Below are 23,169 nucleotides of genomic sequence, written 5' to 3'. Positions count from 1 at the left end.
GCCAGTGCTCTGACCCTTAAAACTATAGGCTTATTGGCATATATCCAATTGATATTATATTACTTATCTATAGGTCCATAGAACAAGGTAAAAGGAGTACCCAGGGCCTGTACGTCAAAGTGTTACACTATGGCTGCAGCACTTATTGTGCCACCCTGGATTTTGCCATTTAAACTAATCCAAAGTCCAAACCTTCCTTTTTGACATACATGTCACCCCTACAGCAGGCCTATTGAATTCTAAGGAAAGGTGCTTTATTTTTAAAAGTAGGACATGCATTTTCATATATCTTAACAGTAAGAACCCCAAATTGTCTTTTTTTTAGTGCAGAGAAACTGGTAGCCCCATTGGTGAGTAGAGGGGTACACACTGACAACTCAGCTGTGCTAACTCTTGAATCGGACTACTGAAGTTGGTACTTAAAGGTATCAAAATAATCGTCACATTAAATCTGACTTGATGCCTTAGTCGAATTTCACATAATTTTTGAGTAAATGCAACTTTTAGAAGTTGCCACTCTGTTGCCCAAGCTTTCAAGTGGCCATTCACAGGTGCTGGACACAGAAATGTGAGCGACACCCAGGAACGAGTACAAAAAAGGCCTACCATTGGAAAAAAGTGATACCTCTCCTGGCAAGAAGCCACAAAGAGTGTGAACCCAAAAGATAAGCTTAAAGGGGAAGCCTCCTCTGAAGGGCAAATGGTGAACACACATGAGAGGGGCTGCTCTTTTGTTCAAGTAGATGGATTGGCACGGGGGACAGAGAAGGGGGACCAGTTGCCAGATTGTTTTTTCTGTGGGCGTGTAGCACTCAGGTAGCCACATATCTAGGGTGGGCTACTAAGCTACACACACCGAAAGAGAGGTTCTGCCACCTTGGCAGTGGGTAGAATAGTCTAATTTGGGATAGCTAGATGCCACACATTACAGGAAGTCCTCATCAGGCCGTAAAGGCCCTAGTGGCCCATTGGCTGGTAACATTTGCATCCCGAGGGCACTTTCTGGCCATAAATGTGGCATCTCTGGCATCCAGACCTCAGATCACATCTGGATTGGCAAGAGTACCAAAGAAGGATCGCAATACTGTTCCCTGTACCTGGCAAGAGAGGTGGCATCAACCATTGGACTGCACCTGAAGATCCTCGGGTTAGCAAAGAGAAGACTTTGCCTTTGGTGCCTGGTATGTGGAAAAGTTGTTCCGCAAACCCCAAACCGAAGTGGCGAACCACAAGAGTCAGTTGACTCACGTCCTGCTACAGCAGTAGGGACACAAAAGCTGAAGAAGCCGGTCCTGGCTAGTCAGTAGCCACACTCATCTGATTGCTAACAAGAAGCTGGGGAGACCAAGTCCCGACACTCAAAAGTGGTATCTGAGTATGCTGGACCTGGGAGAGTTTTCAGAGTGGAATTTGGCCACCCAAGATGGACACTAACCTTCACCTAAGGGAACCACTGGTTTCTCTTTAACCAGACACCTGTATTTCAGTGGCAACTGACCTTTTTTCTTGGCCCAAAGAGGATTTCAAGGTACACTGACCCCAGTGGCTAAAGCTACCCCCACCTGGACCAGGGACCAAGGAGTAGCCCCAGGAAGCCCTCCATCAACGACACATCTACCTCAGCATCTTCAGCATCCTGCATCGCTTGCATCAGAACCGCTCCTTTAAAATCTGTGATGGTTCACCTAGAGAGCCTAGAACTGTACTCAACACTGCTTTGTTGACAAGGTAATTGTTCTACAACTCTTTTCTGGCCCTTTTGATGTCCTCCCTGCCTGAGTTGGTCATACCAAGCGGTCCGAAATAGCCACACGCAATTTATAAAAGTTTTACAAAGTTTTCAACTCGCCGCTACCAATGCTCATTCTGGTCAATTTTGTTTGTTTTGGTGTTAAAAAGAAAATCAGAAAAATATGATCTATTTTTATAAATTGGTGTCCGATTTCTGTCATGTTGCATGACTTTCTTATTTCATTGTTTTTGTTGCTTCTAAATGCTTTACTTTTGTTCATTTGTTTAAGCAGCGGCTACCTAGAGTTGAGCTAAGGTTTAACAAATGAGCTCGACTGGATCCAAGTTGGTAACACGAGTGTATCAAACTGTGAGGTCTTAAAACAACACCATATAATACACCACTTTCCTTACACTAGTCACTTACTTTTTCACAGTGCTTCCTTTTCTTTCATTATCACATGAGAGCACCCTGAAATATATCAGTTCAGCTGTGTGCCGCACAAAAACAAAAGGCGTAGGGCCTGATATAGAGTTTGGCGGAGGGGTTACTCTGTCACAATGGTGATGGATATCATGTCTGCCGAAATCTAAATCCAATAGGATATACTGGTATTGAGATTCCAGCGGACAGGATATCCATTACTGTTTCGATAGAGTAACCTCTCCGACAAACTCTAAATCAGGCCCTTAATGTAACCGCATCTATAGGAACACTCAAGGCCATTGAAAGGGGGCAAAAGATAGCTGACCTTCCTCTTGGTTCACTGACAGCATGAACATCAAGGCAGTAGCGGAGGAGGCATGAATGTTTCAAAGTTCATTACTGGAATCTGTCACTTCTAACAATTGACAATCAATGCAGTAATACAATTTAATTTGTTAAATTGAAAGGTGTTGCAAAGATAATATTATATGGAAATACATTGTTTTGAATTTTGAAGGGTCCTCATCACATATGTACTGGATTCTCTGAACCATGCAACAGCAAACCCCCAACCCTCCCAAAGCCCTGAAGGTCAGTGCTGCTGGAGGTGACCCTGCAGGAGACAGAAATCATCCAAATGCAAAAACAAATAATTTCTAAAACCATTTGCGTAGTATTGTTTACCTTTAAAGTGTGTAAGCACTGCAGGTAGGATACAAAGCCAGTCAATCCCCATTAACAAAACCAGCACCCGCAAGCAGTGAAACCGGCCTTTACCCTGCCAGCCCACCAGGAAAATGCCCGGTGGTGTCAGTCCGTCGCTTGTATGAATGTGGATCTTCTACCTCTGGTTTTCTGGGGCATACCCCTCAAACTAGAGAGTAATTACCCCCTTTAGTACTTAACTTCAGAGTACTGAGTTGGTACAAGACTTCCTCAGGGATATGCTGTGGACAAGAAACTCATAATTCTGCAACATTCAAGAATGATACTCAATAAGTCAATGCTCTGCCAATTCTCTTACTTCACAAAGGAAAATCCCTTATCTCCTACGAATAAATGTTATATAAAAACATAAGTGTAGGTACAATTTCAGTGGAAATTACAAACTAGAACATGTCCTACAGGGGCTTTACAGAATAACCAAGGATGCAAATCACCTGCCCTACGGAAATCAAGGGAACAATTAACAGGAAACATCTTCTCTGTTCCTTTTATCTGCAAGGTACCATGATACACCCTGAGAGCCTGTGGGCCCTTACCTAGAAAACCAGCTAGGCTACTGCTTGTCTTTGCACAAGGAAAAATAATTGCCTTACAGATGGTGCCAGGTGTTTACAAACACATACTGCATTTGACAAGGCATTTCACGATTAATAAAACAAGCCTGTATGCTTGAACATTATTGTGAGGTTTCCAACAGGAGAGAACTAAAACATCTTAAGACAGATCTAGAAGTGACATCAAACATTGAAGTGACCTGAAATCTCCTCCTGCGGAATCAAACATATATATTAGCCAGACTTGTGAAGAAATACAATATGGTCCAGAGGTTAACACACATTCTAAATGTAGCAAGTCTTACATTTCTTCATGACAGTCTCAGGTACTCCAGCTCAGGAGCTGCTTATTTGTGGGTGACTCTGGTAGCTTAGCCACCAAGCCCGAGTCACAGAGATGTGTCCCCTTTATTTAGAAGTGGGTGAGGCACCACAGTAGAGGTCAAATAACCAGAGGTCTAAATTATAAAAACTGGAGGTTCTCATAGTTTGACTGAAGATTCCTTAACCTCTACTATAGAACCCAATTCTGTGATTCTGATGTTACCAAGAAGTTTCAGAGCTGCTCTTACCAAATTTTTACATTATGCCACTTTGATGCCCAGGTGGGCCCAGACTGTAGGAGGTGAGTTGATATTTTCCTTTTAGAATGAACAGACAAATGGGTTAGGGCTGTGGTCATCTTTGAAAATACTAAAGCTCTAATTCTGAGGTTGGCAACACTCAAGGGGTATTCTAAGCACACAGTAAATACTGATTCCCCAGGTTTTGGGTGTTAATTGATGCAGTGAATATCTCTTATTTCCAACTCCCCCGCTCATAAATAGGGTCCGGGCTTACCCCATTAAATACACAGGAGTAGACGTGAGTCCATCGACCCTGACTTGTCCTAAAAACCAACTGGTGAAAGACGTCATCCTCATTAGGGAGGGACATCTATTCCTGAATACCACTAAAGCGCCAGATTTGAAAACAGCTTTGGCCATCATTCATTTCCATACCTAAAGTATGAGATAGTCAACAGACACCAACACATGGACTATTTTGCAAAGAGCTCTACAGAGCAGAAATTTAATCACATGTATGTATGCATGTGGTGAATTGTATAGCATGAAACTAGCCACAAACCACCACGTGGCTGGACAGTATATAGAAACTAATGACTATCACAAAATGCTTGACGTTGGCTAACAATGGTGGTGCATAAGGTTGCAACATGATGGTCTGACTCAGAACATATTTTTATTGATGCTGTGGGCCTGAGAACCGTCTGTAATACCGGATTCACTAAAGTGAAAAAACACAGATTTCCTACGATCGTATTGCTTTTCCAGTCTGGAGCAAATCTCTGACCTTTTTGCATTCACAAAGAATTCCACGAGTAGTTTGGGAAATCTGCAACAGCCTCACATTTGTAGCAGTTTGACTACTAGAGCCAAGTATTTCTGCATCTGTGTTTGAAACCAGGTGTCCACTCTTCTGGAAGAAGTGTAACACTACTACATATTTCCTCATTTAACTTTCCCTTTCTTCACAGAGAAAATCTACTCCCTCTTTTGAAAATGCCTTCCTTTTAGTGAATACATGGATCTTTCCTCCTATTCCTATCCTAGAAATACACTTTCATCGGCCCTTAAGCGAAGCACATTAAAGTGTGTGTTTCTAAGAGGGGAGATAGCTGCAAATTGTTAGTGAAAACTCACAAATCTATGACTTTGTGTGTGTTTACCAGATGAACCCAACCAAGAACACCCACAAACTTGCCCCGGAACGCTGGAATGACACTGACTATCACACAGCAATGAACCCGATGCGATGGAAGTGTGCATGTTCATCAGACAGACTTGCAGTACCATGTATTTGATATTGTGGAAATGCCAAATTATTTGTGACAAATTTGAAAGATCAAATCCTATTTACGAAGTTAAAACTAATCCATCCCTGTAAAGAGTCACTCATCAGGGCTTAGACTAAACAAATTCGTCATTATGGCACAAACGCCGCACTGCCAGCTACGTCGTCACATCGGCCTCTTGAACTGCCCTACAGTTACGCGCCACGGACTGGTAAGTCACTCTCACCTGTCAATGAGTTGTGCAAATGAAGAGAACTGCGAGAATCAGAATTAATGGCCTGATTTATGAAATGTTTGCGCCTCCTTAGCGTCATTTTTTGACGTGGTGCAAATTTACAAAATATAATTGTATTTTGTAAGTTTGTGCTGCTTTTGCGTAAAAAAATGCTGCAAAGGCCACGCAAAGTTTTAAAAAAGCAGGCCCTTAGTTCCTCTGCTCTTAACTCTGGGTGTGTCGTACACAAGATATAAAACATTTTTTTTTAAAATCAGGGGAAGACTTGGGGGCAGATTTAAGGAAAGTGCAGCCTCACTTTCCTTGCACTCCCTAGCGCCCACCTATCACCACCATGTGCGCGCCGTATTTAAGATACGATGCACCATGACGCAGGGTAGGGGGCAATAGCGTCATTTTTATTGACGCTATTGGTGTACTTGGCAGGAGGAGTGCCAAAATATTAGCACTACTCCTGCAGAGTACATAGGGGCACCTTCTATTCAATGGCATGCCCCCTTATAACCAGGTGTTAAAAGTGCCCAAAAAAATGATGCAAGGAAATGTTGTACATTTCCGTGCAACATTTTTTCGGCCCCCCTTATGGGGAAACGCCCCCTTTGCATATATTATGCCTGGCGCAGGCAGAGTGTAGGGCCAAAGGGTTACAAAGTGGTGCAGGGCATGCATTGCACCACTCTGTAAATATGGCGCAGGGATTTTGGCCTTGTAAGGAAACATCAGGGTAAAAAAAAAAAGATGCTAATGGCCTGTATGGCGCTAGGGCTCTTAAATATGCCCCCTGGTACTTCTGGAGCCCCTGACAACAAGTCTGAAGTCAGTCTGTCTACATTGGGTCTACTCTTAGCTTCCTCTGTGTGTTACAAAGAGGCATCTCCCTATGGCACAGACATTCACACGCAGCCTGAGCACACCTGTGCAATCTGAGCAGAGACTCGTGCACTGGCTGTTGTGAACCTGCAGTAAGTGCTTCCCTTGCAGCAGTCTCGAGTTTTGTGGCTTGCATGGGGTGGGAGACTGCTGGTGCCTGCAATACATGAGCCTCACCTTTAGGCTGCGGGAAAGGAGACACAGCTAGACCAATCCGTGACAGCAACCGGAGGAGACAGCCACAAATACAGGTCAGATCTGAATTCTCCTTTGTTTTCAAGGTTTATAAAGGCCCAAGGAGGGGTTCTTGAGGAAGAATAGGGAGCGGAGCAGAACCTCGTGGCACATGAAGGGAGACAGTTAGCTACTTCAGGACTTAGACATAAAGATAATAACTACAGGAACCAGAGGGAGGTAGTGACTGCAGTGAGTCTTGGATACTGGCAGAGGCCGAGAGAAACTGCCTTGCAAGTCATCATGATGTAAATTCACTAGAAGAGGAACTGGCTCAGAGGCGGCGATTGTTCAGTAATGTTTACACATGGGTTGATTTGATGGAGGAGGAATCTTCCGGCTATGAAAGGCCACATTACCCTCCTTTACAGCTGTAACAATTGGGCTATTTTACTGCTGTGGCAATTTCTGCTTCTGTTAGGGGCAGTACCTCTGCTTGGGGTGCATGGACTACACGGGCGTAATCGGTCTACTGGGGCATCATGACTAGTTTGGCATTTAAAGTCAAGAGGGAAACGTCACATATAAGCAAACTGCAATAATAAAAATGTCACGCACAACTGAAAACCGCACCTATGCAATTCTTTGAAAAAGGAATGTGAATTTACCCTTATAAATGTGTCATGCACACCTAACTTAGATGTGCAAAAACCTTTAAAAATGGGGTCCCTAGTGTTACATATACTGGACTCCTTTCACCGCCCTCTGGAGCATGATGTTCATTGTCAGCTCTGCCAGGATTTGAACCTTTGACCGAAGGAAATATCCAGGACAGACTCATCTGCTGCCTGCAGGTGTTCAAAATGACTCTTATTCTTCAAGATGTATCTCAAATCAAGGTAGGTTCAAGGTTCAGAGCCAATTCAGCTTGTTTTGGAGCAGGCATAGGGCAGACATCCACAAAAGCTCTGAAGTCAGTGAAATATTGAGGTCGGTTTGTGAGATCCCAGTATACCAAAGTTGAAGTACTTAGTCTTCTCTGACATGTTTACATCCCTCTAAAGCAAATTTGGGAACACTCGGTTATATGACAGGAAGGTCTTACCCCTTACCAGCTACATGTTACAATGGACAGACCAGTTTTGCTATACATAAACTTTGCAATCTGATTCATCACACCCTATGACTGCGAAAGACGCACCTTTTTCTTTTTTAGGTCTCAGCTCTAGATGGTGCTCATGCGCTGCCTCTAACCGAGACATGCTGTATGTACATCTTGGGCTTCAGGCCGCCCATAGGCTTGCCATTTGATGGCACCATCGTCACTCCATTATAAGCTCTCCCCATTTGTCAAGGGCATGCATATGTCTGGTGTTTAGCCCTCCCCGAGCATACCGCCCAACTACTTCTAAACAAACGTAGTGGCCATTTTATTGCTTTGTTTTGGGACTACTTTTTTTTGTTTTCAAATGGGTGACAGTCCTGCCATAGGTTATGAGTGCTGCTGTTTTAAGGAAAGTAAATTGTTTTTATTTTTAATAGACAGATATAACATTTTGTATGTTGTACCAGGACCTTGTTTTGTTTTTTGCCACTTAACATGATGGCTCACGCTTGTGTTTTGAGCCGGGTGATCCAACATGCATTTTTTACTTTTTTTCAACACTTAACATTTACAACAAGAGCACCGCTTGTGCTATCTGTGTTACTTTGTAATAAAATGTCTCTTGTAATATGCAATACCACTTGCCAAAAATCCATCTAGTGAGTCTTGTATGCTAAGTGGTGAAAATTGTCAGTGTGCTGAAGTACTTATTTGAAAGATTAAGGTCCTGCTTGGTACATGTTTGTGTGAGAAAAGGTTATATGGGACTCACAGTGGAAATGTTCGTGTAGTAAAGATCTCACTGGAACAGTTGCGGTTCTGCGTGATACATTTGTGTTAAAATGCCGGCAAACGTCAGGTGTCACCAATCCAAGAGCTATAGGCGTTGGCAATGTAAATGCATTTGTGTATGGCTCTGGGCTGTTTTTATTGATATACACGAATGCATTAACATTGCCAACGCCTATGCTCACGAATTGCTGAGATCTATTGGCATTACCAATGCCTGTTTTAGAAATTGTTGCCCATGACTTTGATAAAAGTCTTGCATTGGCATCTTAAATTGCTGTATTCTCCATCAAACCAATCCAATGCATAAACATAAATGCTACCTCGAAGATATTACAGCTACGCACTGTACCGAGTCCAAGAGTAGATGGGTAGATCCCAGGTGGCAGCGTGCTTTGCCAAGCACAATGGTCAGAGTTATTTTCTCCTTTTTATGCCCTAGTTTTGTTTGCTGTACAGAGTTCAACATTGGTTTTTATTGCTTCTTCAGAAGTGCTATTCCCTTGTTTACTGTGTGAAGCTGAGACCCACTTTTAGCTTTACAGTGTTAATAAATAAGTCACTGGACGTGTCTTTCACAGAGTCTCCATGGGCGCAGTTGGTTTTTGAAATCCACCCATTTCACCTCTCTAAGACAGGCAAAGTTTGTCTTGTCTGCCAACCCAATCCACTTATTTTAAAAGAAGTATATGGGAGCGACGCCCAGTAAATACACAAAAAGGCAGGTTCATACTTATCTGAGAACCTGTTATACCAGATACCCTGAAACTAGGAGCCACATGTAGAAAGCTATTTTGCCATTGCAAAGCCTGCAAGTCACTAACATTCAGTGTTTGCAAATGCAAAATGGCTTTTTTAATGTACTAAATCTGTTTTGCGATTTTGGAACAGGTTACCGAATCACAAGATGGGTTTGGAAAGGCATAAAGAACTGCTGTTTAGAAGCAGCATGTTTAGGAAATCCCTTCTAAATAGTTATTCGTTATGGTATGTATCAATGTCTTGGAAAAGAAATTCCATCACAAAACATTGAAAAGTTACAGACTCCCGTGTTGGGGTAGTGACACATTTGCAAAAGAGAAGAAGCCTGCATAGGAACCATTCCCCCTTGTGAATGTAAAAAAAAAAAACATTTGGGGAGTCGACAGTGATCCAAGGAACCTACTACTACATTTCAAACAAATGTACAAAAAACACCCTTTTGCAGCCTCATTTCCTTTAATGAAAACAGATTGCATTAAAAAAAGTTGACTTTATTTAAATGCGATCACAGATATGGTGACCCCAGCAGTCCACCATCCCTGTCATGGCATCCAATCTCAGTGAGACACAATTTGCATCCTACTTCATTAAGACAGATGAGGTAGGCACATATGGAAATGGAAATTATATTCATCAGGCCCTAGACCTCAAAGTGTAGGAGGGTGATCTGCATCTTTTCCTAAAAGCCATTCTCCAGCATTCAAGAGTGACTCAGTTTTGGTAGACAAGAGCAAGCTTGGACTCTTTTGAGACTTCACTGCTTGATTTATAGATAAATAGATAGGATCAGCTGTAGCCTGCTTCTTGAACATGCATTTCAAATTCAAGACTTTAACAGAATCTTCACAAACCAAGCATGTCTTGGTAAATGACCCTCATAAGCCCAGTCTTATCCAAAAAAGGTTTTCTTGATTTAAAGAACTTCATCCTGGCTTTTTTAGCTTGGAATCCAGTAGTTCATGAGATGAGAACCAAATCGTACATGGGGCTCGATAACAAGTCAGACAGATTTAGGTACAATGGTGCTGTATGGCTAATAACAGTTTCAGCAAGTATCCCCAAACCTAAACGAGCTATTCTGACTCATTCCTCCTGGAATTGAGAATAACCTGAGGATTTTGGGTTACAGGTCCTAGATGTTTTTCTCCTTCTGGGTCGAAGACCAGGCCAAAATTTGCCTCTTTTTAACACCTACTTGATCCGGTGGTAAATGGGCGCAGGGAGTATGGGGTGGCAGTCAAGTAGACAGGGGAGATGTAGAGCGGGCAGAGCTCAGATGGTGGAAATCATGTGCTCCCCCTGTCTGTACCTGGGAGCCCTGTGTGCTCAAACCTCTGTACATGGTCCAAGGCTCTTCCTGGTCGAGGTTTGTGGGCTGCGGGTAGCTAGACAAGCTACGAGTCATCCACAGGCTCTGCAAATGCTAGAATTGAGGCTGCAAGGCAATGGCAGGGAATGTTACTGGTTTCACTGGATGTGAAATTTCTAGTGGCTCCAGAACAGGTGTGCAGACCCAGATTTAGCGGGTCTGTTGTTTCCAGACCCAATAGATTGGCGTATGAAAACACTAGAGAACTTGTAGTATTTCGAAGCAGTTCCCTAATCCATTATGCCTTTTCCTGGGTATACCGCTCTGCCTTACTCATGATCAAGTTGCAAAAGAAGAAGGACAGTTTCAAAAAAGGAAGGACAGGGTTTCCCTGCACCCATGTCCTGACATTGGCGGTGAGAGGAATTTGTGATGCCTCTTGTAGTTGAAGAAGCCATCACTCCCAGTTGCAGATAAAGCCCTGAATAGTATCCTGTTCGTCCACTTTCCTTGTGTGTCTAAATTAGAAAGCAGAAAGTGGTTATTGATGTAAAAAAATGTGGCAGTGGGTGGGTGTGTGGCTATTTGGTTGTTGTAAGAAATGACTATCTTTTTGGTGGTGCTCCCCCTTTAGCTAAACCTGTTTTTGTTGGGCACAGGACTCTGCACACTTTACTTCTGCTAAACAGTGGGAAAGTGCTTGTGCTTTCCCTTGTAAACATGGTGAAACCACATTGGCACATTTGATTTATTTATATGTCCCTAGTAAAACTGACGAGGACTAGTTTTCAGACAAAAGGATGCCCCACCCACAGGCTTGAACTAGGCAAAAAAGCGGCATCCTTAGAGCCTGAAATAAGATCCCTCCTGGACCTGTGTGGATTAGAGGAGGGTCTACCTTGCTGTCTGAAGAACCTGAAAGATGATTGGACCTGCATGCCTTGAATCCAGGACCCCAGAATTGAATGCAAGGATCAGTTGGCTGACCCTTGTTTGTGCTACTGGGACACAACCCACTTCTAGATGTCCCCATCCCTGCAACTGCTCAGATAGCCATTTCCAACTGTACCTGCCCTTGGCCCAGCTGCTGGTCTCTGTTGGAGTCAGTTTTAACACCCACGTGGTGCCCCCCAAGCCTGGACCCTTGGTTGGTGTTAGTACACCCTCCTGAAGTTTTCTGAAACCTGCACCGAGAACTGACGCGAAACTGGGACTAACCTGCAGAGCAGAATGATAAATGTGCATAGCTGCTGGGCTACAGACTGAGGTTTTCCCACTATGTTCTTCTCCACAGTAACAAATCCTGTTTAGTGTGGCCTTATGGAAAAGATGTCCAACCTCTTGTAGCCCTCTTAGGCTACAGCCCTGCAGCCTTGTCCCGCTGAGAGAATCCAAACTCTAAACAAAGTGACTAAGTGCAAAAGTGGAAGTCTTCACTGGGAAAAGGGGCAAAATGTATGCGGCCAGCAAGGGACATTCTGTGGAATGAAATTCAAATTTCCCCCACTTGTAACTTTTCTGCCAAAAGTCAACGGCTTCACCAGGACATGGTTAGAAGACGTGGAGCCCTATTCAGTCACAGCCTGTTGCCTTGCCTGTTGACTATTTTTGACTTCCATTCCAGAGACTGAAGGCTGAAGGTAATACTTTTCACTGGGACAAACTTGTTCCCTGTATTCAACAGGCCTGCATGCTATGTGCCAAGCTATGAGAGGGTTAAGCACAGGTTTCTTTAGTGACTTTTGTGGTTCACCCTGGTAAGAACTATGTTTATTATTTAAGGTAGGTTTTCATCCCCGACAATCTATACTCCAATTTTTTACAGTTGCGTGTTTGTGTGAATGTGTATATTTATGTACTTGAATCCTGTAGATGCTTACACTTGGTGGGAGGATGAAGCTAAGTGTGTGACACTGTACCCAAGCACCTAAAGGCAAATAAAGAAAATATTATCCTGTACTTGGCTGGCTGCTGACTCATCCCTGAAGAGCCTCCATCTATGCTTGGCAAATTGTTGTCAAGGTGTTAAAAAACCCTGCCACCTTTGTGATAGAGGAAGGTTCTGAGACCAAGAGCATGTTTTGTGGATCTGCCCAACTTCGGGTCCCCCGGTAATTAAAATTACCTTCTTGATTTGCATGAATTATTACAGATTTGCACCAGAAAACTGCAAGGATAAGTGGCAAACTGGCCCCTGATTAATATTTTAAGAACCTACATAAAGACTTAACTGATAGTCTATTCCCTGTAGACAAGATACAGCACAAGTAAGTGCAGGTAGCGGTCCAAAGAAGTGGCGTTGCTGCAAATGGCAAGAGTGTCCTGCTAGAGAGATGTTCAAGTTATGTATCACAGACATTTGTTGAGGGTATGAAGTTACAGAGTAAGTCTGACTGCCAGATGAAATGGCATGCCAAGTCAAATGAACTTACTAAACGTATCTGGATTTGTAAAGTAATCAGAACCATATTGATGTCCAGCACAGATCTCAAAGTAGTTGAAATTAGCTTTGGGTGAAACAGGAAATGAGAGTGGTGTTTTTATGAGAACTGTACCTCTGAATAACAAATTTGGCCCTGTAGTTTTGATAAACATCTTTAGTAGGAGAATAATTCATGTGAGCATTATAACTGATATTATTTTGATGGCATTCACTGGTGCTGTGCATCTCATGAGCATATTTTCTGGCACAATAACTCCTTCAACATTTCATCAAGACCAGCATAGGACCTTAGTTCTGAAGACACTGTATTCATAATGGGTTTTAGTTCTTCCAGCACAAATGATGACCGGTGTTACTTCTGCTCTGTGTTACCTTCTTTTGCTTTGTCACTGGGAGGAATGATGTAAATGGAACAGTGCAGAAACTATTGTAATATTAGATGACATTGTGAGGGCCCCCCGAAGCACTGTCGGCCAACATAATTGGCTTAAGTCAATATTCATGAAAAACATATTAAGAACAGAGACTTATTACATTTTCTATATCTTCCAAGTAATTAGGGAACTTGCGAGCACTCTTGGATTAAGTTGGGAAGGTTGTTAGAGGGAGAAGGGGAGTATATAATGGGAATATTCAAGTATAATGAGAGATCAGTCTTGTTGATCAATAAACCTCTGACCTGCTTAGAGAGAATGATAGCTAATGTTCAAAGATCAACTTTCTTGCCGGAGTGCTAAAACTGTCTCATAAACTTGGTAAGTTCTAAAACCTGCACGTTTTGCCCCATTTCAGACCCTTGCAAATCTATGAAATGTCGAACAAAGGAGACCTGTAAGATCAAAGATGGAAACCCAGTCTGTGTGCCAGACTATTCAGGCACTTGCTGGGGATGGGGAGACCCTCACTACCATACCTACGATGGGTACAACTATGACTTCCAGGGCACATGTTCCTACACCATTTCTAAGTACTGCGGGACCGACCCTACACTTGTCCCCTTCGTCATTGATGAGAAGAACGACAACCGAGGGAACCAAGTGGTTTCCTATGTGCGACTGGTTAACGTCTATGTGTACGGCTACAAGATATCAATCTACAAGGGTGAAATTGGAAAGATAAGGGTGAGTAATGTGAAAGTGCCATTGGAAAAGCAACAAACTACTTTTTTTAACTTGTCTTTCTTGCTTCCTTTTTGGTTAAAACAGAAATAAATGATCTGATTGTGTTGATTTCTTTACCAACATTGACGCCAAAAAAGATCACTTCTTAGAGCAAGAATCCTGACAGATTTTTAATAACATAAAATTTCAGTGCTGCTTGGGCATCTAGTCTAAATTAATACTGGGACAACGATAGTACTTGAAATAATGTCATTCTGTGATTCAGGTTTCAAATTATTCCAGGCTTCTCTGTTAATTTGAAGGAAATGGAAATTAAGCGAAAAATGTACCTGGTTAATAATTATTGAGAAGGTATTAAATCCCAAGTCCCGTATAAACACCCATGCTTAATTGGTACTCCCATTGATTCATATTCAAAATACTTTAGAGTAAGATTATTTTCGTTTGGCATAATAATCGACCACTGATGGAGTTGTTAGGAGTGGAAGAACAAATTATCAGTGAAAAGTGTGGCTTTTAGTAAATTTCAGATTTTTATTTGTTTTACATACAAGAAGTATGTAACAAATTCTAAAAAGGTGTAAACTCTAGGTCTGCTAGGGTATCAGTGGTTTAGGCTGAGGCTTTTAAGATAGCAGGGGATTAAGCCTTAAGATTTTAGTTTTGCCGAAGATGGCTGAAGGATTAGGGTGTTAGTCCTGGCTTCTGCAGAATTATTTTATATGAGGTCCAGTTGCTGCAGAGATTAGAGGGATAGGAGAAATAGATTCTGGCATTACAGAGAATAACCCAAGAGCTACTGGGGCAGATGAACACAAGCTCTGGATCTGCAGACATGGAGGACTGTTGTCCTTTCAGGGGTTATTAGGGTTATAGAGATGACTCTTCTAAGGGTGTTGTTCGCAAGAAGGAGTGTTGATTCATTGTCTTTAGCTTAAACATATTTTTGCACATGTGCAAAATGAACTAAATGCTTGCAGAAATTTGAGTCCCAAGAGAGCAAAACCTACACATGCATAACGTGCAGTAGGAAGTACTGAGTGGTATGAGAATTAATTTATTTTACATGAGGAATTCCAGTGTTGAATGAGTGGTTAAGGACAGGCAGTAGAAATGAGACGCACAAATTCAAAAAAGAACAAATACACCAAAGGCTTCATGTTTAAAAAAATTGCTCCAATTTAGCTTGCTCTTCTCCTAATTCTGAAGTGCATGTGTCATAATTGATTGTACGTAAAAGGAAATGTTACATTCCCAAAGAATGGCCATAATTTCTTCAACAAGATGATGTTTGTGTCATAACTGGAAAATATCATTTTTATTGGTCGTATCTATGCAATATAGTTTATGCACAATATGATCTATGTCCTAATTGTCCATCCCTTTCCATACACATCCGGCATCCATTGTGCATTGTAATTTCTATACATCATCCAATATGCACATTTAGTGCACAGACTCACACAGATGATTTACATAGATAAAAAGGAGAGGTGCGCAATATGAGTCTAAAAGTGACTCCGTGTGTGTGTACATATATATATATATGTGTGTGTGTGTACTAATGAATGCAAACATTGTTACAAATCAATGGAGCACTGTATGCCTTGTGGGTTTCACAGGAGATCGTGCAAAAGAAGAAAGAAAGGGCAGGTAGAAGCGTAAACGGTGGGGCTCCAAGGCGGAGAGGGGAAGGATGCTGTTGGAGACATACACAAGGTTAACAGCAGTAAAGGAAAACTAGAGCTGCAGATGAGAGAGGATAGGAAGGGAAGAGATGGATGTAGGAACATTTCAGTGATGGTGTAACAAGGTGTTGCTTGAGGATGCTGCTCAACATCTTCATGAAGTGATAGAGATATGTCCTTGCCATGGTAACTATGCAGAGAGCATGTTGATTTGTCGAACAGGTGGAATAACTTATTCTTTCTTCTGTTTCTAGATCAACGATGAAGTCACCAGTCTGCCTGTTACACTGAATGACGGGCAGATACAAGTGGTACAAAGTGGGGCCGTGGCCCTTCTGCAGACCGATTTCGGGCTCCAGGTGTCCTACGAGTGGAACTGGCATTTAATAATAACCATCCCAAGCAGCTACTACGGAGCCACTTGTGGGCTTTGTGGCAACTTCAACCAGAATGCTGGGGATGACATGCAGACTCCCGACGGCACCAAAGCCACATCCATCGTAGACTGGGCCAAAAGCTGGCAGGTCCCAGACCGAGACCCCTTCTGTTTCCATGTCTGTAAGGGAGTATGCCCGACCTGTGATGATAGCAAGAGGGCACTTTATGGAAGCGAACAATTCTGCGGTATCATCAGCAAGACTGCGAGTGGCGCCTTCCGCGAGTGCCACAGCAAGTTCAACCCGGACAACTTCTTTGATAGCTGCCTCTATGATGTCTGCATCAATGGAGGTGCCAAACAGTTCTTGTGCCAAGCCCTCAGTGTCTATGCAACCACCTGTCGGAAGGAAGGGATTAAAATCTACGACTGGCGAACACCAGCTGGATGTCGTAAGTAGCTCAATCCTTTATTAGATATAAAACTTTAATGATGGATTTAAATTAAAGGTCCTATACGTTTGAAACCGTGGCCAAAGTGCTTATCAATTACATACTAAGAAAGCAACCATGGACCTATTGTGGGTAAACGTCACGGACTAGCTCTGAAAGCAACGTCAGTTCAAGTTTTTGAAAGTCTACTGCACAATTGCATAGGTAAATATTAACAAAAGACATCTTAATCAAATGGTTTTCGAATTCTATTTGAGCAACTTCAAAGTAAAGCATTCCAACTCAAATTCCCCCCAAAACATATACATTTTGGTCTCATTAAAAAGAAAGAGCCTATTTATTCTTGTATTAAAATGTTGATATCATCAAACGCAATGTCTCATCATTAGAGAGTGCTGTACACTCAAGCCCTTAGTAAATAAAGAAAACACTTGCGTTGTGGAAGCATTTGTTTGAAAGCTTATTTTTTAATTTTGTACTTCTCTTTTTCTATTTTATATGGTAGTTTTTTTCTCAGTTACAAAACTTCACTGTTGCCTGCTTAACACATTTTTCTTTCCAACGAGGTTTCTTCCTCAGCTTTAGTTTTAACTTGGAATGACCCATCTGTTCAATATTTCAGATGTTAGATCTTTTTTATTCACAGAGCGCCCAATACTAAATTTCAGATATTATTTTTTTTTCTATTTCTTATTTGGGGTTTTTGTATTTAGTTCAGTTTTTTATGTATAGGCTACATTTTAGGATCCCTCATCCTAGTTCAGCCATTATACAAACGTAATGTGCGAGCCTGCTATTTTATCTCCCTGAGAAAAAAGTGATGGGTGCAACACTTGGATTATTCTGAGCCACTGATAATTACTTAATGCTGTATTTGAGTATATACATTTTATTTGCTGACTGTACTACGTCAGAGAGGAGCCAACCATATGCAAATTAACGTTGGTCCTGTTCCAGGAGGCACATTCCAGCTCAAGCTGCCGGGCAGGTCCCTTAGTACGGGAACTTGACCAACCTCAGACTTGCTTTGGCCTATTTGATGCTCGTCATAGAGTTGTTGCTCAAGTCCCATGGCACCGTAAGTACGATCTACATGTTTAGGCATACCCTTCACACTAAAGGCACACTGAGAATGGAGTGGACCTGTAGATCCGGGCTGGATTGTTCCTATTGGAACAGGAACGAGGATGATTTGTATAAATCTGGGCTATATGTACAGAAAATAGGAACTGTGATTTCCTAATTGTGATTCTTACTGAATCACAAATAGAAAATCACAATTTCTAATGTTCAAAATAAAGATTTAAAAAATAATGGCTTATAATAGGTTCACAAGCAGACCTACCTCATGAATATTAATGAATTAGGTCACAATTTGCTACCCATTAGGGATCACAGCCAGCACAGGGCTGGCGACCTGCTTAGGTCGTCAGACCACCATGTCTGTGATTGCTTTTTAATTAAACAGTATTTTTTTTTTTAAATGCAGCCTGTTTTCCTTAAAGAATAATGGTGTGTGTTTAAAAGATCTGAAAATTAAACTTTTTCCGTTTCTTTTTTTAAGAGTAGGCAGTGGTCCATGGTACCATTGCCTACTTTTCAAAATATTTGTTACAACATTCACAATGGGGAGAGGTTCCCTTGGGGACCCCTTGTGCTTTTGCAATTGATTACCATCTCCATTGAGGTGTTGGTAAAAAATGAATGTTATGAGACCATAATTAAAATTTCTGTAGCATTTAATCAATTCTATTCATTTAAGTTTCATTCAATGATGCTTTATTGGCATGACTGTATTGTGAAACCTTTGGAAATTATTGCAGTGCCATTTTACGTGTAGGAATCGTAGGCCACGGGTATTCTCCTACAGCCTTTTCCGCCATACATAGTTCTTCTCTAAAGAAGATCTGGATCTTCTGTCCATCTTTGATTACTGCGATCTTTTCATGTTGTAATGAACTAACATATATTATTGGTTTCTGCCAGCACTTCCCTGTGGTGAGAACAGTCACTATGAGGCCTGTGGGAATGCCTGTCCAGCCACCTGCTCTGACAGAACTGCCCCTGCGACCTGCACTAGACCCTGCGTGGAGACCTGCCAGTGTAATGATGGTTATGTCCTTAGTGTCGACAAATGTGTCCCTGTGGGAAGCTGTGGCTGCACTTCCAATGGCCTCTACTACAAACCCAATGAGGAATTCTGGTCCGATGACAAGTGCCAAGTGCGCTGTAAGTGTGACCCAACCCTTGGAATGGTGGTCTGCAAGAATACCAAATGCAAAGACAGCGAAAAATGCATGGTGGTCAACGGAGTTCGAGACTGCTTCCCAGTCAGCTACTCCACTTGTACAGGCACCGGAGATCCTCACTACACCACCTTCGATGGATATAGATACGATTTCATGGGCACCTGCGTCTATCAGCTGGTTGGCCTTGTCTCCAAGGATCCCTCTCTCACTGCCTTCACAGTCACAGTTCAGAATGACAACCGCGGAAGCAAGACAGTCTCATACACCAAAGTGGTGACACTAGAGGCCTACGGCATAACCATAACCCTCAGCAAAGACTTCCCTCGCCAGATACTGGTATGTATTTAACCGTATAGGTCAATGGCTACCTGGTGAACTGTCACTGCTAATACTATTTTTGCTGTTAGGTAACACTGTCTTGGTGAACCAGTACAAAAAGTGTCCACAGCTCAAACGCAGGCATTTGCTAACTATAGTGCTTTAGAGTTAGACAGCTCAGAAATAGATTAAAAAACAAAACGTCTCCATAATGTGAGTGCCATATATTACCAAAGACTCCTATTTGCTTATCCCCTTGTCAGGAAGAACACTGGTCAGTGTGATTTTCTTTCGCATTCTCGTGTCTTTGCAGATCCCACCAATTATTTGAATTCTCTGTGGATATTGTGTCTTTTTAATTTTAAAACTAATGATTTGACAAAGGACTTTAGGAATGCAACACTTCCAAGGAGACAGAAGCTGCTACCTACTCCTTGACCCTCTCTCCATACAGAACGACAGGGCAGGAGATGTGGCTTAATCAGTAAATACCAGTAAAATGCTGAGTGGGCTTGATATTGTGAGAGAGAGGAAGACTGATATGGAAATTACTTTGGTAACATATAAGTGGCACAAATGTATGTCTGGAAGCACTGCAGAGCACTGGACAGAGCACAGTTTACATGGCAGCGGTAGAGGTTAGTCCATCACAAAGTGGAGGCTTAATGAGCTCTTCCTATGCTCCATTACAACTGGCATTTATGACACATTTTCTAAGGTTCCCGCTACAGCACACACAAAAGGAGCCTGATGCCACCACAGATCAGACAACTGTGGCACCACAAACTCCATTAAGTGTGATAATTATATCTTGAGACCCACACTTGAGAATTGCACTAGCTTTCCCCCAAAAAGTAATTTTAGGTGCAATTAATGTTTTAATTAAAAAATATCACTAAAATTAAAACGGGCTGGGGTTCACTGTACCAAATTATAGTGTTCACCTTCAGTACCTCAAAAAGTAATGCAAGACACTTTAATCAAAACAAAGGTGTCCCATTCTAATCTGTGCCCAATATCAAAATACCTGTGAACAGTCTGCTGAGAGAGAGCATGGGATTAATGTGTATCAAGGGAAAAGTTCTGGTGTACTCTGACAAAAATCCGAAACCACAATTTACACATAAGATTAATAAAGGCTATTTTAGTGAAGTGGTGTTATTCAAATTATAGCTTATTTTTCTAAATGATGTGCTAATATTACATATTGTATTTTGCTGATTTTGCATTCATCTATATAAACCACCCACCTATGCCGCCCTAATTTATGGCTCACTAATAGATATTTAAGAAGCACCCTTAGTTGATGCAATAGCACTGAAAACGTTAAGTTGTTATACCAACCTTGATGAGATGGCAGATCAGAATGTGTATTTTTTCCTTAAATGCAGAATCATCATTTGAGTGACATTTCAGTATCTTTGGGTGGGGCATCAGGGTGCATGGATTTGCTTTTCACACTATTACCTGAGTGGCACAAATATCGTCTCTCTAATCACCAACTGCTTCTCTGGAAACCATTGCACTCTTTTTAATACAAATTGGCTTTATTTGTTGGGTGTGTTGCGTGCTTTATTGTGGCGTGACTGCCAGTGAGTAAGCCATCGAGGAAAGTGAACATGTCTTCTCTTTTCTTTGTTCTTCAGGTGGATGGCCTTCTCACAGCACTACCATTATACTTCCAAACAAATAAAATCACTGCTTACATCAGCGGGGGAAGTGCAGTCATCAAGACTGATTTTGATGTGACAGTTACGTTCGACTGGAACAGCCATGTTACGGTCACTCTGCCCAGCACATACGCCAATGCAGTCGGTGGTCTTTGTGGAAACGACAACAAAGTTGGCAGTGATGATCTGACCATGAAGAGCGGGGTCAAAGCAACCACTGTTGCTCAGTTTGCTGACAGTTGGAAGATCAGAGACGTACCCGGGTGCACACCCGAATGCACTGGGAGCTGCCCGCTGTGCACTGATGCCCAGAAAGAAAAATACAAGAGTGGCCAATATTGTGGGGTAGTCAACAAGGTCAACGGTCCATTCAGTAAATGCTACAATACTATTGACCCAACACCCTTCTTCAACAACTGTCTCTTTGATGCTTGTCAGTACAAAGGGCACTTCTCAGCATCTTGCAATGCCATCACTGCATATGTTACTGCATGCCAAGCCCTTGGTATTCAGATACAAGAGTGGAGAACACCCTCATTCTGCAGTAAGTCTTTACCTGGATTTTTCATGTTCCAGTTAACATAGTGGTTCCTCCTGTAAATGGTGGGTTTAGAAATCATATGTGACCATATCTCTAACAAAGGTTTTATCATGCAAACATAAGCTTGCATAATTCCTATTTATAGGTTATAACATTTCGCATATTTTTTCTCCTGGGATGGTTATGCTTGTTTGCATCATTTTTGCCCTCAGGAAACTGGAGTGTCAACAAAATGTCCGGAGGGTTCTGTAAAAGTTATGTCTGCTACAGTCAGAAGACATTTTTTAATCAGTGACTTTTGTAATGTGAAATATACCCTCAGATAAAGTTTTCATACAAATGATCAGCAAAATCCATTTTGCATATTTTTGAGGAAATCCATGCACCCACCTTTCTGTGTCCCCCTTTAGAAGCGGTGTTAGCAATCTAGGAGTTGGTGATATTTAGAGCTTCACTCATCGTCTTTCAAAGAATATCAGATTAAACTCCATTCTGTTGGAGGGCGTTCACTGTGCAGCCGACACATTGTTCCACATTGGAACTTTCTCTGTCATGTCCCAGATTGCACTGTTCTTAGAATTGTTTTTTTAAGAATCTAGCATCCTTGAATTATACCTTGTCTCAGATCTATAGGTCCCGATCTTAGGCCATCATTCAAGACCTCCTGCAGACTAGGCTGATCAGGAGTGCACCTGTTATAAATTCATATTTGTCACCTATGATGAAGTTGGCTAAAAGGCACAAAGGGATGTTGGACCAAAAAGGCTAGATCCATTAAATAATTTCACAATATATACAATAAATGCATGTACATAGCGTGGATCGAAATGCAAATTATACAGAGCCACTGATTAGCCTAACAAATCTGCCATAGAGCCAGTCCTTCTGGAACTACAACGTACACCTTTGCTTGAAGCTCATAAACTTTGCACTTTCTACACACCTAAACGTAAACCAAAGTGAACTCATCAGTTCCTTCTGAAAAGCTTACAACTAAACCAAGGGGACAAAAGAAACATCCACACAGATTTCCTGGACAGGGAGCCGTACATACCACAACATTTGCTAAGATCCAGTTCAAGATTGCCATATCTTGAAACAAGGAAAGGTTTAGGATTGAGGACATTCATTCAGGTTATCATGCTATAATGTTGGTCAGTGATATGTGCCCCCATCTCCTCTGCCTATCAAAGAGTAATTCACAGGGGATTTTCGGTAAAGCATTTGCACCTCTGATTGGATATCAGTAAATTAGATTAAGAATGTTTATATGATAATAAAAATGCTTTTTCAAAAATGTTAGAAAGATCAATTTCTGGCATTACTATTGGTCAAAAAGCATAAAGGTGGCATACTAGATTTTCTTTCTGACTTAGAATGCATTCTGAAATCTTTGTCAGTCTTAATCTATAAAATCTTGAATCCATTTATTAAAAATTCAAAGACACTGAAGTACACTCATGCTTCGTCTGTAACACCTGGAAACCAACACTCTAATATTTCTAAAGAGAAATACAGAAAAATGAAAATAAATCTAAACCCGTCTGGTGAAAATCTCTAAATCCTTCACTACTGCTCCTGGGTGTGGTGGGGGGAGAACTGGTGATCCCGGATATAGGGAAATCTATTGAGGTTGTGGGCGACAGGCCTACAGGTTAAGGGTTTCCACTTGTGGATCCTCTGACAGAAACTCAGAATTACCCACCTCTAAATGGTGCAGTAGAGCTATGGGTTTTGTGGGCCAGAAGCACCGCCGATTAATGGCCCTGTATCA

At 41.9% G+C, this 23,169-nt stretch overlaps 1 protein-coding gene across 1 annotated transcript in view; it reads left to right on the top strand.

Annotated features, from left to right (window-relative positions):
• The window catches only part of LOC138246474 (IgGFc-binding protein-like), a 107,188-nt gene that overhangs the window by 68,816 nt on the left and 15,203 nt on the right, over positions 1-23,169 (top strand). The window contains exons 11-14 of the mRNA XM_069201111.1: positions 13,773-14,101; positions 16,044-16,617; positions 18,604-19,202; positions 20,831-21,398. Coding sequence (XP_069057212.1) covers positions 13,773-14,101; positions 16,044-16,617; positions 18,604-19,202; positions 20,831-21,398 — 2,070 coding nt within the window. The remainder of the gene's footprint in view (positions 1-13,772; positions 14,102-16,043; positions 16,618-18,603; positions 19,203-20,830; positions 21,399-23,169) is intronic.

Source organism: Pleurodeles waltl, chromosome 7 (assembly GCF_031143425.1).
Source record: "Pleurodeles waltl isolate 20211129_DDA chromosome 7, aPleWal1.hap1.20221129, whole genome shotgun sequence".
Taxonomy (NCBI): domain Eukaryota; kingdom Metazoa; phylum Chordata; class Amphibia; order Caudata; family Salamandridae; genus Pleurodeles; species Pleurodeles waltl.
The sequence above is the reverse complement of the archived record's forward strand: the minus strand, read 5'-3'. Positions and strand labels throughout refer to the sequence as shown.